Below are 13,829 nucleotides of genomic sequence, written 5' to 3' on the forward strand. Positions count from 1 at the left end.
ATCCATGATAGTGTTCCCTCACACCAGTATCTCTGCAGAACACTACGGGGGATGGAAGATTTTAAATGTTTGAGCTGCTGGCTGAGGAGCTACTGGGCTATTCTTCATCTGCTCTTTACTCTAGCACAGCAATCGCTCTACAGCTTTTTCTTTTTCTTCTTTTTTTTTAATTTATTTTAATAGTGCCATTTCATAGAAAGAAAAAAACACACAACTGTATGACTGACTGAACATTTTGACAGTCAGAACCAAGTTATTATGTTAATGGCCAGACCGCAATACTGCAAAATGTCCTCAAAGAGCTGTGCTATCAATCCCTGTGTGGTGGTGGTCCGTCAGTCCTTTGAAAACATTGACTGTTTGAATGAAATGAAGGTAATGAAAACATTGCCTTCACTGTGTTTCACTCCAGTAAGATATTCTCCATCTGCTTTGAGAAAACCTCCCAGCAGCTGCTATTTAGCTTATAAAAGAGTCAGAAGAAATCCTAATAAAATCCTACATCAGAGCAATGCAAATTCAACATGCAAACCTGGAACAGAAAAAAAAACATATTGGCAGTTTTATCAGAGCAGACACAGGGCAAATTCATCTGTGCACAGAACACCAACAGCAGAGCTAGACAGCTCTTCAGTAACATTATGGAGCCAAAGATAAACCTAAATAAAGAAAAGGAAATGCAAACAGAAACATAATCTACCATTATCTAATAAAGAAGCTTTGTTTTGTAGATATAAATGAACTATCATTGTTCTGTGTATCACTGTATAAAAAACACCATCAAGAATTCAAACTATATAAAATATACACTAAACATAACCAGCTATGACACTGATATTTCGGCATATGTTAGTTGTGTTTTCCAAAGCATAAACCTGTACATCTTGCTAGGTAATGCCACAAAATGCACCTGCCCTGTGCAGGTGTTGCTGTCCTTTAGGACATAAACCAGCTGGGCAAGATGTTAATAATTTCTGTAAAATAAAGGTACTGGAGACAAGTATGTGCTCTTGCAATTATCCAGGCAGTTTATTACAAAATAGTCTGCAACACAGAGAAGAAAAAAACAGTTCTTCAGAAGCAACTCACTAAAACACGAAAGTACATCTGTTCATAAAGAACATAGTTTAATGATGCCTTCATCAAGAAGATGGGAATTACGGAACAAAACGAAGGCAATTGCTTCAAATAGTGTGTGAATTTACATGCAAACTCAAACAAGACAATATTAACAAAACTGTCTCTCTTTTCAAGTCCCTGTGTCATATCTGACAAAAAAATATGGAGAACTTCTGACTGATGCAGCTTTCGGTCCCCCCTACCAAAATAAACTACAGAGAAAAGTAATCTGAAGACATAGCATTTACTTCCAAACATGGAAAATCAGGAGATAAACTTCAATTAGTTAGTCCAGGATAGCTTTGAAATCTTGACAAAGAGACGGTTCTGTCACTGTCTTCAGTAGTGTCATAGTATCCTTTGGGATCTTCCTGAACAGCTGCATCTTACCTACCAAAATAACAGAAACAACTCATTACTACTGCAAGCAACTAACAATTCTGAAAATGCTAATAAGATAATTAAATCAATACTAGCTGAATCAAATTAAAATTTGGAACAGCTAGAAAATAGAGATTAAAAAAGCTATAATAAAATACGCTACCATTCTTGAACCCTTAAATCAGGCAAACAAATAAAAAGGTTAAAAATCTTATGCTAAAATATTAACAAACGAAGAATATCAAGGAGCAATTTCCTCCTACTGTGTCTAAAATCCAAAAACTTAGTTGTTTGGATTTTAGAATTTTTTTTTTTTTTTTTAAAGCATAAAACCATTTATTCAATAACTATATCCACCAAAGAAGGCCTTCTCTCAAACCATAGTTACTTAGAAAGACCCTGTTCTAAACAACATTAAGGACAAGGGACAGGTCCTCATCTGGTTGCTAATGTTTATCTACAGCAGGAAGGTATTCCCAAACTATTTCTTTTTCCCCTCTTTTCAGATATGACATCAGAACAGCCTGTGCTTGAAACTGACATATTAGAAAGATTTAAAAAAATAAATTCACATGGAAAATGCACCTTTTGCTAAATTCTCCCTGCTGTGCTGCTTTGTAAGAGAAGAGAGTTTTACCGAAAGACCACCCTTAAGGTGGAAAATTCTAGAGACTAAACGAGGCTCTTAAATCAGGAATCAAAGTTTTATTATGAAGACATAACAGTTTTGAAACACAGAAGGCCATCGAGTCTATCATCAACAGCATTATAGACAATAATAAGGGCTTTTTAAAGATTAGGAAGAACACGAAAAATCCTAGCAACAGATTAAGTCCGTTACCTAAACGGAGTTGGCAAAATTGTCAATGGTGCAGAAAGGCAGAAGTGCTCAGTAAACATTTGTTCTCTATTTGCAAAGGAGACAGATGATGTATTTATATCTTATCATGATAAGGAAAGACTCTTGCTCCTTTTCCCACTGGTAATAATAGCAGGGATGTTAAACAGTAACTATGTTCTAAATACCCAACTCTGAAGAATGACGACAACTCGTACTGACAAGCCCCAGATGTTGATATTTAACAAGTTTTGGAATAGTGGGAAGAACCTCCTTCCCATAACCTAAGAGCTTGACACTGACTACTCTGAAGAATAATGGAAAGACATGCGCAGGGATACAAGAAAAAAGATTAAGTTTATATCCACTCCTGTCAACAACATGGTCTTACAGGGGTAATAGTTTTTATACAGCCAATACCAACTCCAGAATGACAACAAAAAGTGTAGTTGTGAAGTCAGCAACAGTGCTATTACCAGCCTTGGTTATATCTCTGTGCTACAGATTACTGTGCCATACAGAGACACTGAGCTAACCTTACAGAAACACAACTGAGAACCTGAGAAACTTGAAAAGTTCCACCTCTATTTTCTAGCCTGTTTTCTCTGGTATTCATGGTGGTGTGATTTTTTGGACAGCAGAGACTATTTTTATGGCAGATGCACACTCCTGGAAGACGAGATTCTGCTGACCACTAAAGCCACCTGGGGCTGCCCCTCCACCCTGTGTGTCACCATCAGATTCAACAGCAAAACATGCACAGAGAAGGATCAGGGAGCTCCCAGAGAAGCTATTGTCCTACTGGGTGTGCCTACGACATTCTCTGCTCAGTTGTTCAGTTTCTGTCCTCTCCAAGTGAAGCAAGCACCTGTCTCTTCCCTTCTCAGAGGCAGGCTTGCTCTCCCTAGTGCTTCCAAAAGGCCTGAACAGAACTGGCAGCAGCAGTGATCAGACATGGTGCCTCTGGTTTTGGCATCAGTGAGTAACTCACAGAAGGAGCTTCTCTGGGAGAGGCTGCTGGAGTTCTGCTCCATACAGAAAGTTCATAGCTGTCAGGAACATGCCTGGTGCAGTCCCAACCATCAATTTGTTCCCTGTAAATGTTTAAGTGTCTCCTCTGATACATTCACACTTTATCACCAAAAATCAGATGGTTTGCACTCGGGCGTTGCTGCAAGCTTTTCACCTGGGAAGGAAATGCTTACTTCCAAAAGCATTGGAACTGTATTTTTGAGGTTCTGGGTCCCAGCACAGGTATCAAGGGAAGCTTGTGACACATTTCAAGTCAAACAGGGGTTATTCTGGAATCCAAGTGAAGAATTTCTCAGTATTGTATAATAAAACTGCCCAAGTAATGACTCATTCAGAGTGCAAATTACAGAATCAATGTTGAGAGTCTGGCCTTCACTGCAGCTAAATTCAACAACAGTGCTGACCACTTCAGAAAAAAAATGCTGCTGCTCACTTTTAATATCTGAGATCTGAAAATTCTATTATTTCTGTGGCTGGCCTGGGGACAGACCACACAACCAGTCAAAGAGAGAGCTCCCCAAAAGCCAGGTACACAGACAGCTCCTTTCCCTGAGTATTAGAGTCAGAGATTTGCCGTTACCACTCCACTCCATTACAATATAGCACATGAGGAGCAGCAAGTGTTTCTGTTCCAAAGTGAACCTGGTGACACTTTTTTTCTAAGTGTTTACATTGCAGGAGGAATTTATTTAGTTGTCAGTTACTCTACCTTTTTAAAAACAGAAAACCGAGCATTAATATTTCATTTAGTTAAGCCTGTTGAGAATGCTTATATGATTAACCCAATCTTACTACTCTTTTTGAACTGTAAGAACTTACTGAGTTCCAAGTATCAACAACTGTCCCATAAGAATAAGTGCTGAAAAACATGCCATTTTAATTTGCCTACTTATTCTTCGTAAACTTCATTAAAATCAGAAAGCTCATGAATGTACATTTTAGAACAACATTTTATTATAAGTCAAAAATCCATGAGATTCTGAGTTTTATTTCAATTCGCCGTATTTCAAACTATAAAAATAATTGAATACTTACAGATTTTTAGGGGTGTAAGCAGGCATTTGTAAACAACTTTGTGATTTGTCAGTTTGACAATAAAGGCATGGTAGCAGAGCCATTCTGCTGCCTCAGAAGGGAACATGCCAGATGCACCTTTGTTACCTAAAGTAACCCCTGGAGACAAAATAGGAAAATAATATCACTGAACACTACAAAGTGTAAGATCTTTCTTCTCTTCCTATAAAATTACTCAAGATTTTTTACTATAAACCTATGTAGTCAATGAAGCCTCCCACATCAGCAGAGAACTAAAAACTAAAACCCTGAAATCTTTCAGTATCTACAGAAACATGATTTTAAGAAAAAAAATGCACTGCAACTTCTATGTCCTGTGATTTATTCTCTTAATCTTTATCTCAAAGTTACATGATCTGACTGCACATTCAAAATGTTTTATTTCTCAAAAAAGAGCCCCACAAAAACCCAAGCACTCCACCTCATTGCCAGGAAGGTACTATACCTGCATTTTTTGCTCTCAGGATAGCGTAGCAGCACGTCGCAGTCTCAGAGATGATCCTTAGGAAGAAATAAGGATTGTTTCTGACTTGCTGGTTGAATGGAAGTTGGAGAACACAGGCGTGGAACCTGTTCATAAAAACAGTCTATTTAATGACAAGGCATTTGCAATTTCACGTGAAACTATGACTACATGCCCTAGGCACTACACAACATTTAAAAGCACCCAAACACTTGTTAGCATATGACATCTCCCCTATATATGTGCTTTTCTGGAGTGTCAGACACAGGATGTATGTTTTGTTAATTTTGTGCTGAAAGAAGATCCTAAAGCCATCTGCCTTGCCACTCCTCTGAGGACAATGACTGTTTTATGTGCAGGGAAAGTTAAACTACACATCCTAACCAATTCCATATCATGGATCATGCAGCCAGAGAACACTTACATGAGAGTATGGAAAGGAAGGAAAAACATTAAAAAAACCCCAAATAATTCTCTTGTTCAGGAAAACAGACCTCCTAATGGCATACTGTTCCACATATCAGGATCCCTACTCTTTTGTCTATTTGAAAGCAAGTTCTTCGGAAATTACTCGTATTGGAAAATTACTTGACTTCTGGACATATTTTAAAACTTCTGGTTTGGCTTTTTTTTTTCTTCAGACTCTGGCATTCTAATTCTGCTTATGCTGCATATAGTAAAAAATTACAATGCTAATTTTTAATTACTCAACAATATATGTACTTCTGTATTAAATTATTCCAGCACAAGCATGATCACTTCAAGAAATAGTGACATTTAAAAATATTTAAAGGATAAACATTATTACCACACTGCATGATAAAGCTCTGACTGAACTAACCTCAAATGGTATAAGCATTTTAAAGGTACTCTTAACATAAAGACCCTTTGTTAGAGGGTTACCACAAAAGCAAACTGAAGTAACTAAGTAATCATGTCCAACATCAGAGAAAAAACACGCCTTACTCAAACCACAAAGTTTAAGAGCCTGACACAACAGTGCTGTACTAGACAAGTCCAATCACACTTCTTGGACACAGGGACAATAAGGGGTAAATGTGGACAAAGCTGAATTCAAGAACAAAACTAAAATGTCCTTTCAAAAGCTCACAAAAACCAACCAGGTATTACCAGCTAAGGAGCAATTAAGTTATTATCAGCAGCTAAGAAACTTCAATTAATGCAGTAAAATGAAACCTCATTTAAAGCAAAGTTATACAGGTCAAAGTTCTATATGATTTTAATAGATACAAAGTTCTAAATATAAACTAGTTAATGAGTTATAATGTTTCTTATCATCCTCCTGCAGCAAAATAAACTGCTTTTCTTGAGGTCAGCTGTCAACACCCAGAGAAAATGAAAATCCATTCAGTAAAATGCAACAAACACATACATTAATATAATCCTGTTTCCTGAATCTCATAATATTATGTCAGAACAGTGCTGAAACAAGAATGAGGAGACTTTACTACTGACATTTGCCACTGCACACGTTTACGCCACACTTTTTCCTAATCCGTAGCTCCTCCATGTGTCCAGAAAGAGTAATGAAATACTCAGTTACTGCAGAAGACAGTGACCTACCTGTAAGCCTGCAGTAAAAATATCTTGTAGATGTTAATTAAAACTGTTCTAAGGCTGTTGATCTAGAACAGAACAGAAATAGAAGTATAGGAATATTTTAGTGTCATGGTATGATTTGTTCAAGTTTAACACCATAAGGTGATTTAGAGATCTACAGTAAAAAAAAAAAAAAAGAAACAAAGACCATTTAATGTGAAAAGTTTCACCTAAGTTACAATACTGTGAAGGCTCAGTTCCAGCAGGAGCCAAGACCCCTCATTTTAGCTGATGTCAACATTTCCAAGTTATGTGTATTACCCGTCAAAATCAACTCGTATGTTAGAAGGTGTTTTAATGCTTTTTATCACTAACCACAGTATTTCCACCCATCCATTTCCATATTCCCACCTGTAAATCAAGAAATAAACAATGGCACTTCAGTTTGAGGACGGTAATCAGTTTGTATCTCATGTTCTTCCCAGCTGTTCTACTTGAATTGAAAGAAAGACTCGATCTGATAGAAGTACAGGTATAACTAGAAACAAAAAATATGAAAAAAAAGTAGTTAAACTCCATCAGCTAACAGACTAAACTAAATTCTGTAAACAAATTATATAAAAATTATATTAAAAAATCTCATTTAACTTCACAAGTTACAGAGACTGCTTGCTAATCAAGGAGCCAGTAGCTACAAGATGACTATAACTAAATTCAATTTAGAAACAGACTGGACATTGCAGTATTAAGGTTATTAGCTACAAAATTATTTCAATATGTCAGGGCTGAATAATTCACCCAGTTAAAAAAACCAAACCAAACAAAAAACAATAACCAACCAACCAATAATCTTCAACACAAACTGGATGTATTTCTGAAACACATCATCTAGCCATATCACTAATTACTCCAGTGATAACTCTGTTATACTCGGTGATCCATGCAACACAGGAACTCAGGCTGGAAGCCACCTCAGTTCACCCTGGAATTCTAGTTACTTAAGTCAACCTTATCAAAAGCAAGGCAGCCCTTCTAAAAAACACCCTCAGGATTCTGATTAGTGTCTCTCAGACCAGTAGCACCAATGTCCTCATCAATATAAACTGTTTCTTTTAGAAACACAGTTAGTGAGTACATCTCTTTGGTTCTTTATTTTACTCCTTGGTTGTTGCAGAAAATCATGTAATATAATTTCCTCTTAAACTCTGTAAGACTACTGAAGAGCATCAGCACTCTTGTGATGGAAAACCACCTCTTAATTTCCCACTGAAGTGTATGCTTGGGCTGTTTATACTAAGTATGCTTGGTATCACCACAATATTATCCTTCAGTTTAAAAAACAGTTCTTCCTTGTTAATATTTAGCAAATGTCTAACACCATTTCTAGAAATCCATGGAAAGGGTCTAGAGAGCTTTTCAGCAGGATATATTGTCCTGTCTTGAGTTCTACGCCACTTCAGACTGCTTTGTGTACATAGCCAAGGTTGCTTGTTTAAAGAGAGGTTACTTCTCCCTACACTACCACCTGAAATGTACCAGAGGGAACATCTCTGATGTTGAAAGGCTTACTAGTCACTATAGTTCACACAAGATTAATCCCAAACTGTTGTTCATATAGTACTTACTGCTTCTTCTAGGCATCTACAAAAAACCCAAACATTTTAGAATAAATGTGGTGATATCAGGTACAATACAGTGCATGATGGTGAAAGAAACTGAACTGATGTGACTGAATAAACTTTCTCAGAACCATGTAGTTACCATATGGTATATGACTTCTGGTCACTAGTCACCTGTGCCACATTTGATGGTGTCAATGGTACATATATTCCATCGGGATGGAATGAAGAAAACAACAGGCTCCACAACAGAATAAAATGTTTAAATTACAGTATAAGAAACAGAACTGTAAAATCTGTTTTGCAGTTAATTCAACTACACTGTTCACAAGACACCCTTGTGCTTCTCACACTGTATACCACATACTGTAAAGCTGACACTGGAGTACACAACTCTATTTACCTGGAGTAATCGCAGTAAACCTCAAGTGTCTTCACATCTAATAATAAACCACACCACGGGATCAAACGACAATCTGGCAGCTGTTTAAATTTGGCACATCCTGGGATATCATCAACTGGAAAATTTACAACTGTCTTATGGGAATTTATTAAAAAGCCATACTCAGGAATACCTGTTGCCAGAGTCCTAAAACATAGATAAACAGTCAGCCCAATTCTCCCCACAAAAGCAAACAAAAAACTCTACTATGCTGCAAGACACAAATGATCTTGGATAAAAGGAGAGAAACCAAAGAAAAAAAGGAACCCAGGTCAACTCTTTAGGTTAAGGAACATGGCTAGAAACAAACAAAACTGAAGATATTAGGGGTAAATAAATACATAAAATAAATAAGCTTAAAGATATGAGGAGAATGGAGAAATACTTTTAAAAATCAATGCAACTTAAGAACTTAAGCCATTAAATGTTTCATACAAGCTGCATAAACCACATTCACAAAAACCACTTAGATCAAAATCACTGGAAAAAGAGAGATGAAGAGTTACTGGTTTTGAAAGTTAAGGAAAAGAAGGAGAATCCACATAACATGAACCTCATTTATAAGATGAAAAGTTTTGAACTTTCTCCACAAACTTCTCCCTAAGGATGTTTTCATTGCCAGAATGCCTGCTGATTACCTACTACACACTGGATCAACAGTGTCACCTCATGGACAAGCAGCAGTTTGTCTTACTTGGTGATGTATTAATGTGCAGGCTTCATCCTTTTAAAGAGTGAGAGGAAGAGATAGGGGATTAATAGAGGATTTATTCTGAGAAGACAGCATTATCACTATTAATTCACAACAAAAAGTTGGGGATTAATAGTGATAATGCTGTCTGCTCAAAATAAATTTGAGTCCCTTAGCTCTAATAGTACATTAGAAAAAACTGTTACTACTCTATTTGTGGCGGAGTTCATAGGATTCCCAAGAAGTTCTGGAAAACTTGCACAGAAGAGGTTACTTGTCTGTAGAAAATCAACAAAGCTGGTGCAGAAATTGATACAGAGTAAAGACGCCGATAACTAGGACAGTATCTGCAATGCTACTGCAAGTGACATTATGCTGAAAAGATGTTACAGAGATTAATAACTTGAGACATCCCCAGTTACTTAGTTTGACTTATAATTTCCAGAACTTTAAATCTGCAAATCCCTAGATATTTCTTTCTGTTCTGATAAGGAAATGCGGATGGATTAAGTCTTCAAAGTACACTACCCACAATTTATAACTCAAACCGTACCTAACTGATTTCCCCATCACCTTTCAGGTTCACAACAGAGCTGCATCTTGCTGACACTGAAAAGCATGATGCAACTCACTGCATTGCAGATGCTATGTTTTTCTTCAGGTCCTCTCCTCTGAATCCTTAAAACTGTTTTTCGCATCAGCAGAACTCTTCTTGGATACTGACTGTGTATTCATATCCATGGTAACCAGGAACCTGTTTTGGGGTCCTTTTTTTTTTTTTAAAGTAGCTTTGAAGCACTCTAAAGAACTACTGTTTGAAAACTTCTGTGTGAGCTATGTGCTGCCATGCTATCAGTGTCTTCAAATAACCAAGAATATTAACGAGCAGGAAATTCTTAGCAATACTGGATCAGAAAAAAGTTGCATTCTTTCCCCAGGAACAGAAGGTAGCTGCACTCCTCCCAGTAAAATCATTTTACGAAAGTAACTGAGACATCTTAGAAAACTGAGGGAAAATGGTCTTAAGAGACAACTGTCAGATGCTTTGGTTAGTCTGCACTACTAATTGCTGCTAGAAGCTCCATCAAGGTCAGCAGCGAGGTTCCTACTGTAAATCTCAGCAGGAATCCCCCACCATTTGAGCTGGAACAGATTTGTTAGTTGGCCAGAAAGAATGTAGCTATCAGGGTTCTTCCCAGGCACGTACAACCATGTGTAAAGATGAACAAGAATGACCTAAAATATGTTAATTCTTACTACTTTGAAGATTGTGTCTTTAGTAACGTACCTTAGAAAAGTTCTTGCCTGAACTAAATGTGGTGTAACCAGCAAAAAGTCATCAATGAGACGTATTAGGACTCTGTAATCAAGAAGAAAACTGATATTAGATTTTTTTATATGTAATCCTTTCAAACTTTTGTTACACTCTTCAGAGCAACAACGTGGCCGTTTTAATTCTCAAGAAAGTAGTGGCCAATATGATCACCAAATCAAGTCTCATGAAGAAATTCTCAGTTCTGCTTCTTCCCTAAAAATAGCAAACATGAGAGGGGACAAACACATACAAAAAATCTGCCATGAAGCTACAACCTTGACAAAATGTGAAGATTTACAGATGTTGGATTGCAAAACCCTCACACAGAAGCCTGGAGTGACAGAGAATCTATACAAACACCTCATCTTGTTTGAGGAAAAAAATGACTAATTTTGTGGGAATGAGTGTGGAAGAACCATAAACTCTTACATGTACAAGAAAAGCATCTCTAAATGCTGTGCTCTTTGTAAGAATATATCTGCCACCCACAGATCTGGGACAGCTTCTTTTCAATACTTTTCTTCCCAATCTTAGGACAAACAGAGAAACTCCCCCAAAAAACAACTATAGTGACACAGAAGTGACCTCTGTGTGCCCCATGCCTTTCTAACAGAGTTGGAAATCCTTGAAATTCAAAACTAAACTTCAGAGAAAATGGCACACACATACTATACCATATTATATATAAATACATATTTTATGCATTACTATAACAGAGCACAGAACAAAGCATCCCTACCCATCCTGCTGTATTCCACGGAGTAATTTGTTTTCCATGTCTCCATAGCATAAACTGCAAAGTAAGGTTGACAAAATGGAGCCCTGTGGAATTCCACAGCACTGTAAGTAGTACCTAGTAAAACATATAAGAGGAAAAAAAATAAAAATGTGCAACAAGAAGATTCCAATAGTCATTAAATGTTTACTTATCTTTTCAAGTATAACACATGTTTTAACAAGAAACATGCTATAAGCTTGCTAGTTAGTCTTACTTAGATTTGTTTATTCTTTCCTCTAGGAAGCTGCATAATGTTCCAGAAATTTTAGGATAAACAGTGAAAAAAAAACCACACTAATACCCATATTCCTTCCTATTAAGAAACTCAGTTGACAACTGTCATTAAATGAAGAATTTTATAAATGATCTCAAACCAGAATTCCTTCTTCAGCTGCAGGAGGAATTCTTCATGTAATTCTTCATGTTAGATCTAATAAAGTTTCCAAACAACTGTTCTTGTGCAAGAAGCAAAGCACACTGGATGAATCTTTCAAATTATAATTAATTTATTTTAAATTATTATTCAAATACCTCCTAGCAGGTGCCCACTAAAAATCCACGGGTTTAAGTTCATACTATGTATCTACACCAGGAATCAAATTCAGGTGGATTTTGAGATGGAACAATTCCAACTTTTCTCAGAAACAGCAGATATCTACATTAAATTAAAAAAATAAATGTTCACATCAAATCTTGCTAAGTTGTCTGGAAAAAAAAACAAACCTCTTTCACAGCAACACAAGTCAGAATAAAGATGCTTAGCTACTAAATAATTTAAATTATTTATTTAAATTGAGCTGTTTATTCCTCCTTTACATTTGCACAGGATGATCTGGCCAAGGAAAATATATTCTTGGGGTTTTGTTTTGCTTTTCCACCAATAAATATTACTTTAATTTTAGGGAAATTTCTAATGGCTTAGCCCAGTAGAGGATGTGATTTGGTTTTATACATCCCCAGCTATGCAGTAAATCACATTTATTTCCTCATTTAACTGCTCAGGCATGAAGCTATCTTACTTCTAATTAGGAAAAAAATCACTATATCCTGTGTAAAGCTAACCCTTATTATCTGTAATTATACTCATCCCCCCACCCCTGCCCCTTGAAAAGTTCACTTAAGTTGCCAGTTGTCATATTGCAGATGAATATTTGTTTCTCATGGCTTCAAATAATTAACACAGACATAAACTGGGGGAGGTTCATTAATACTTCCCCTTTGTTATTACTTGTTTATTAATACTTCCCCTTTGTTGTTACTTCTGTAAAGCCAGTAAAACTACACATAGTAATAGTATTGTATCACATCTAGATATGCTACTGAAGACAGAGTTCCCCCTTACCTTGTGGATTTTTCTATGCTGGCAGCAACAGAACGAGTATGCCTCACAAAACCCAAGGGAATTATTTTCAGAACACTCCTTTGAAGTAGTGAGATATTATATTATAATGTCCATTTTACTGTTACTACATGAACTGCTTAGTGAAACTGCAGAGAATGAAATCATGCAAGTGGACACCAGAGTCACATACTAGATTCCAGCAGTGATCTTACCTATGTTTTGAGTAATCTCCAAATTTTTCTTGCAGTAAGTTTATATTTTTGCAGACTTTAATAAATATATCAAATGTTATTAAAAGATTTCTTCCAAATCCCCAGCTCAGCAACCAGCATTTTTCTCAAAACATCAAGTGAATGCTGACTAACTAGGATGGCTTTTTGAGAAACATTAGTTAAAGAGTTTATTCATTTACTAAAATTTCTTGCAGGTTTGGGTTTGTTGTTGTTTTTTTTGTTGTTGCTGGGTTTTTTTGTGTGTTTGTTGTTTGGTTTTTTTTGGGGGGTTGTTTGTTTGTTGTTTTAACAAATGAGAACATGCTACTTAAAAAGGGCAAACTGATCTCAGGACAAACAATATTTTTTACACCTAGCTGTGACTGAATTTAAATAAGTGTGAAGGTGGCTTTGTCAGGGTGTGCTTTCTTTAAAACCATTGAACTTTTATTAAGATGTCAGTCCTTATTAACGGCACGCCACGTCAGCATTCTCATGATCCTGCCAAAGGGACTGTAAGCATCAATGCCAGGAAAACCTATAAACACTCTTTCTTCTCTTTGCCTCCTTGAAAGCTTTCCTCTCCCTCCCTCAATCCTGTGAGATAAAGTATTATAATACAAAGGTGTTTTCCAAGAGCAAGAAGCTATTAATCCTAATATACCTCACTCTGAATTGGCAATTAAAGATCATGTAAGTAGTTGCTAGACATGGTACACACATTTGCTACCTAGAGGCAAGATGTAAATACCAGATCAGCATTTCTGGCGACACAAAAAGAAATCTGCCTTCCTACCCTCTGTAACATCTGATTCCTAGTTTTAAGAGTTGCCAATTAATTTTAATTCCTATTGTTACTGCCTTTTATTTTTATTGCATCTTGACAAATAGCAAGACCACGCAGAAGAAGTTTAATTTTGACTACAGGGAAATTACTAACAAGGCTTTTGCATGATTGCTTGG

General features: G+C 36.5%; 1 protein-coding gene across 1 annotated transcript in view; it reads right to left on the minus strand.

The window, feature by feature from the left end:
• Positions 1-1,330: 1,330 nt before the first annotated feature.
• The window catches only part of TERT (telomerase reverse transcriptase), a 29,407-nt gene continuing 16,908 nt past the window's right edge, over positions 1,331-13,829 (minus strand). Inside the window, exons 10-17 of the mRNA XM_051609649.1 lie at positions 11,274-11,387; positions 10,508-10,579; positions 8,490-8,675; positions 6,879-7,005; positions 6,492-6,553; positions 4,890-5,014; positions 4,406-4,543; positions 1,331-1,509 (exon numbers count right to left, since the gene is read on the minus strand). Of these exons, the coding sequence (XP_051465609.1) occupies positions 1,406-1,509; positions 4,406-4,543; positions 4,890-5,014; positions 6,492-6,553; positions 6,879-7,005; positions 8,490-8,675; positions 10,508-10,579; positions 11,274-11,387 (928 nt within the window). The 3' untranslated portion in view covers positions 1,331-1,405. The remainder of the gene's footprint in view (positions 1,510-4,405; positions 4,544-4,889; positions 5,015-6,491; positions 6,554-6,878; positions 7,006-8,489; positions 8,676-10,507; positions 10,580-11,273; positions 11,388-13,829) is intronic.

The sequence above is a fragment of the Apus apus genome, chromosome 2 (genome assembly GCF_020740795.1).
Source record: "Apus apus isolate bApuApu2 chromosome 2, bApuApu2.pri.cur, whole genome shotgun sequence".
Taxonomy (NCBI): domain Eukaryota; kingdom Metazoa; phylum Chordata; class Aves; order Apodiformes; family Apodidae; genus Apus; species Apus apus.